The 5,137-nt window shown below is 42.0% G+C and overlaps 1 protein-coding gene across 1 annotated transcript in view; it reads left to right on the top strand.

Moving 5' to 3' along the window:
• Positions 1 to 314: 314 nt before the first annotated feature.
• LAMC1 (laminin subunit gamma 1) overlaps positions 315 to 5,137 on the top strand; it is a 76,388-nt gene continuing 71,565 nt past the window's right edge. The window contains 2 exon segments of the mRNA XM_019471139.1: positions 315 to 408; positions 1,401 to 1,482. Coding sequence (XP_019326684.1) covers positions 315 to 408; positions 1,401 to 1,482 — 176 coding nt within the window.

Below are 5,137 nucleotides of genomic sequence, written 5' to 3'. Positions count from 1 at the left end.
CTCTTTACAGCACGTTGGAAACCTAAATATTGCTGGAATTTTTTGGTGGCAGAGCATCCATCAGTGGAACCTGTAGTGCAAGGGTGATGGTGGCACTGAGCCTGAGACTATTCTTGGTGAATTTAGTGTCTCCATACTATAGATGTAATACCATACAGAAACAAATTTAATCAATTCCTCTGGCACACTTTCATCCGTGCAATGCACTGCTGGTGTACTGACTGAGAATGGGAGTGCTAGAAGGGAAGGAGTGCTGAGGAGCATCTCATCTCCAAGAAGCCCACTGGATGTTTCAAGGCTGAATGCACCCATCCATGCGTGTCCCTTTCCCAACGCCCTCATCGGTGGGCTTTACAGAGGCAGCTGTTCATGGTGGTTTTGGGCAGGCGAGTGAAGGTCTTGGAGAGGGTAAGGAAGTATAGTTAGGGCTGGCTTGGGTCCTTCTGATGTTACTGCCACGGTCTAACGTAGGCTGCAATATGTGGTTGCTTAAATTCAGCACAGGACTACATCACAGAATAAAAAGAGGGAGTAAAGATAAAAGATAAAAATCTTATCTGCTAGGGAACAAAGATTATGAATTCATTTCATATACACCACCAGGCATCCATTAACCAAAATGGTTTTTGGTTAAAAGGATGGGCTGTGTTTGAATCCACAATAGGAAGATGAAAAGCTGCACAGTCCTTTCATGTTTTATTTTTGTTTTAGCATATTTCTTCCCAACATTACAGTCTTAAGGAGAGAAAATGAGGATACATCCCAGACCGACTTCAGAAAAGAGAGAAAATAATCAGCTTATGTCTTTCATTTCTCCTGGGTTTGCAGAAACTTGTAAGAAGCAGTTTACCTCTCATGAACAGGTTCAGAGATACTTTTTTATTCACCTACCTGTAGTTGCTGTACAGGATTATTTGGGATAATCTGCAAAAGAGCAACCAAGAAAGTCAAACTTAAATAAACCATTTTATGAAACACCTGCTTTCATGACTAGTAGCTCTCTTTTTCAGTTCTATTTATAAGATTACAGTAACTTTCTGCTTCCATAAATCATGATAGGTATGAATATTTAGTAACTAGTATGGTTCTTGGATTTATTCTGTACTTTTACTGACAGTGGATACCTCAGACATTTGCCAAACTAATTCACATTCTCTGCACACCTATCCTTGACTGCAGAAGAAGTTCTCTAAACAGGATGGCTTTAAACCATATTTTAATACAGAAGCACATTTCTAATGCATTTGTAACATTAGTCCTAAGCTGCATTTGTTGCACTGCATGTGGGAAAGAGATCGTTCGATCCTTAACCTCGTTCCCACATCTGCAGTTTCTGCCATCCCCGTTGAAATAAAATGTGAGACGCTTTAACTCTGTACAGCTTTTCTCTCTGGTTTTAGACATGCCTGTAGGCCGTTGTCTGGAGAAATCAAGCTTTGTCATCATTGTCGTTGACGCTGAGACTGAAGCAGCGCCCAGCTGGTAAGAATGGAATTGAAATCCCACCTTGCGTAGCACACGCGCATTTTGATCATTTCACTTCGGGCACTAGAAAGATGTGATGGATCAGTCAATTAAATTTGCAGTCGTTTACATGCTTCAGTGGAATCACAGAGATTATCCCAGCTGGGACTGAGTCAAAATATTTAATCCAACTTGTAAAATAAAGTTTTCAACCAAGATAGAAAAACAAGTAAGCCTAAAGCTTGGCTTTTATCTTCATAAAAAGAAACAGTTTAGAGCAGGTTTATTTTTGTCTTCCCCAGTGCAGTACTGGAGACTGCAGTGTGGTTTCTTTTCACATCCGCCTGTAAAAGCATCTGAATTTTGTCACCCAGCCTTTCTGAATTTTGACTCTTTTGCACCGACTCTTTGGTGAACCTGCTGACTCACTTGCTTTCTTATAAATGTTTTTGGTTATTTGGTGGCCGGGGAGTGGATGTCTGCTGCAATTACTGTTGTTTTGATTGCATCCACTGAGAAAAGCGGTGGGGCCCATGGGAAGACCCTGCGTGACGGAGGGCAGGGCAGGAAACTGCTGGAAACTTCTTACGTTGCCCAAACCAGCCAGATTGTGACAAGTGACATTTCATAAGGTTGCTCGAGTGCCTCCTCCTGTGGCTGGTAACTCGGTAAAGCTGGCGGCGAGCACGGGGCTTTTCTGTCCATTTTTTAGTGTAAACTGACCATGTATGTACTGGTAATGAAGTGTTTGGGTGTGCAGCAGTTTTCATTTGGGGATCTTCAAGCTATCTATTTACATTTATTAGCAAATGCGGGTTGTTTTTCTCTGTGAGAGTTAGTTTTATCAACCTGTTTTAATAATTGAGACCCACAGAACAACCAAGCTCCGCTATCACAGTCTGAAACTTCTGAGCGGTTTTCCTTAGCATATGCACTCAAATTTTGCCTGTGAACAAATGCTGATGCTAAATCAGTATGGGGAGACTGAAAATTAAAGTGCTTGCTGCCCCGTGACACCTACTAAAAACATTCTGGACCTCACAAGCCCCAAATGGGCCAAACGTCTTGGGTATAGGCGTGTTAGCACTTGGTTTGAGCTGCTGTAGAAGGGCAGAGACTAACTGTGCTCTTAATTTATTTCAAATTGCTTGTGGGTGCACACCACACCGTGGCAATTTTTTTTTGATCAAAAGGAAAGAAAATACTGCTTTTCTTTTTCTTTTTTTTTTTCTAAAAGAGGTCTCTTCGAAGAGCTAGACTGCCAACCTCAGGAGTTCTGGCCTTCCGAAAGGTGACAGAATTTCCTGTAAGCGTTGCTTTTATAAAGGCTGTTTCCTCCCAGGTTTTTATGTTGCTTTTCCTTTTTTGTGTTTCTTCTCTTTGTTCTTACTCTCTCCCTACTTGTTCTCATTCATTTAACCTGATCTATGTACTTCAAAAAAGAATTGAAGTAATAACATGCTGATTTCTACTGTTAACTTCATATTTTTAAGTTCTTCCCTGACCATCTCTTTATTAAATAGGAAGCAAATTTTCTTGAGACTTGATATCATTGTGATTAGCACAATTTGGGGCAGTAAATGCTTAAAGACTTGCACCTGCTTTTGAAGCAGCTGCCATGTCATTTTTTCCCTGTTGTTTCATTATGCCCGTGCTGTCTAAGCCCAGCACAGTCATGAACCTTATCCACAAATATTAGTCTTATTTTACAGATGGTTAACTGAAAGTTTTGTTGCTGTGCCCATCCTATCTATCAAACAGTCCTTCCTTCCTTTCAGGCCACTCCTGCCGTGCAGGATGACTCACTCTGCTTCGTGGGAGTTTCCAGTCGTTAGAATTTATTGACCAAGGTATTTTTACTATTATTCACCCCTGTAAGCGTTGCAAAGTTAGAGAAGTTATCCGGGTTCTGTGCTTTTAAGACACGGTTATTTTACATGAGGGTGCTTCTTTCTTTTTTTTGGAAAGGAAATGGGTTTATGGGGAATATGCTGCAATGCTTTGATAGAGTATTTCAGCAGGTAGGACATTAAAAGGAAAGCACAGGACACGTATTTATAGGGATGAGAGATTTAATTCTGGTTTCAGTTAGATGAGTGCAGGTTTAACGAATGAAATATGACTGCATCACTCGATCTGTCCTAGTACTTTAAATATGTATGTCAAAGATGAAATTGCAGTTACGAGCATGAAGTGGATTTTGATGGCAAATATCGGCAGATATCTCTTTCTCAGGATTTATTTATTAGAATCAGCAACCTGAAAATGACAGAAGGGCTTCACATAAACTGTTGCGCATGGTCTTATATACATACTTTAAAATGTTGGAAAATGATTAGTTAAAAAACTCAAACAGATTATTGTTTTTAGGTACTAAAACTGAGTATCTTTAAACCCAAGAATTTTGCATTAAGCTAAATTTTTTCCATTATCCATGGGAACCTCCCACACGGGGACAGATGATCCCGTTGCTCCACCGAGTGGGATCTGTGGCAATACCTTCTGATCCTGCTCAGAGTCCTTGCCCCCTTATCGCCTCTATCCTAATCCTTCCCTCCCTGACATCGATCTGCTCCATGCGGCTTCCTGCTCTCTTGTTCCTTGTCGCCTGCCCTGCCGTGTCCACTTTCAACTGCAGGCATCAGCCAGGCTGTTACTGAACCTGAGAAGCTCCATCAGCACACCGTTTCCAGAGATTCTGCCTTGATGGCATCAGCTCAGCATTGCTTTCACAGCAGCCAGCTTGTTTTCAGAAACTGAGAAAAAGGGGGGGGAAGCGGCGGAAATCAAACTTTCCGCTGGAGATGTGTAATTCCAGCCTGAACAATAGCGATGCAGCGATGACTTTGTAACGCTGAACACCTTCTGCTGGTGCTGGGGGTGTCTGGGGGACTCTCGGCACAGAGGCTATCTCATCACGGCGAGGTTAATACTCTGTTGGGGAGGCAAAAAGAGGAATCACCGCACCAGTGTCTAGCACCAAATGTAATAACAACGTCCACCAGCAGCAGGATAATTTCCAGGCTTGCTTACGAGTACGTGCTTGCGGACCTTGTGAATAGTCTCACACACACTGTTAATGTATGAAGCAAAGGGTTGACTTCTACATAATACGTGTGTTTACTTCAAAACAAGAAAGTGCATCTTTTTCACAGAACAGACTGTATTTTTTTCCGCTCTTTCGGCCACAGGCTGCATTCAGGCTTTCTAAGAATATAACCAACACTGAGTTTACAAAGCCTTTCCTTGACTCTCGCATCACTTTCTGTCTCACCGAGTAGTTTCCTGTTTCCTGAGCAGGCTTCTGGAGGCACTTTCCCCTATAAAAGCAGTTTTGGCTTTACACAATTCCCAGATTTCACACAATTAATCTTTACACAATTCCTCAACCTGAAAAGTCACAGGGTGATCTTATGGTGATAGCTAAAAATCATAACCCAGTTTTTGGCCATCTCTGACAGAGCCAATGCCTTTAAGCAGTGCAGAGATCTGGATTCAGATATGAAAATAGCTAGAAGCATATTAAAATTTAAAGAAGCTGAGGTGGCAACACAGGTCCCCTTAGACCCACATTCTTTCTCAGGCCCGTGCCCTTGGACAGCATGAGACCGACCGGGTTCAGAACAGTCCAGCTGGCCAAGCACAATCAATTTTCTCACACTTGAAACTTGAT

This window comes from Aptenodytes forsteri, unplaced genomic scaffold (assembly GCF_000699145.1).
Source record: "Aptenodytes forsteri isolate BGI_AS27 unplaced genomic scaffold, ASM69914v1 Scaffold289, whole genome shotgun sequence".
NCBI classification, from domain to species: Eukaryota; Metazoa; Chordata; class Aves; order Sphenisciformes; family Spheniscidae; genus Aptenodytes; species Aptenodytes forsteri.
The sequence above is the reverse complement of the archived record's forward strand: the minus strand, read 5'-3'. Positions and strand labels throughout refer to the sequence as shown.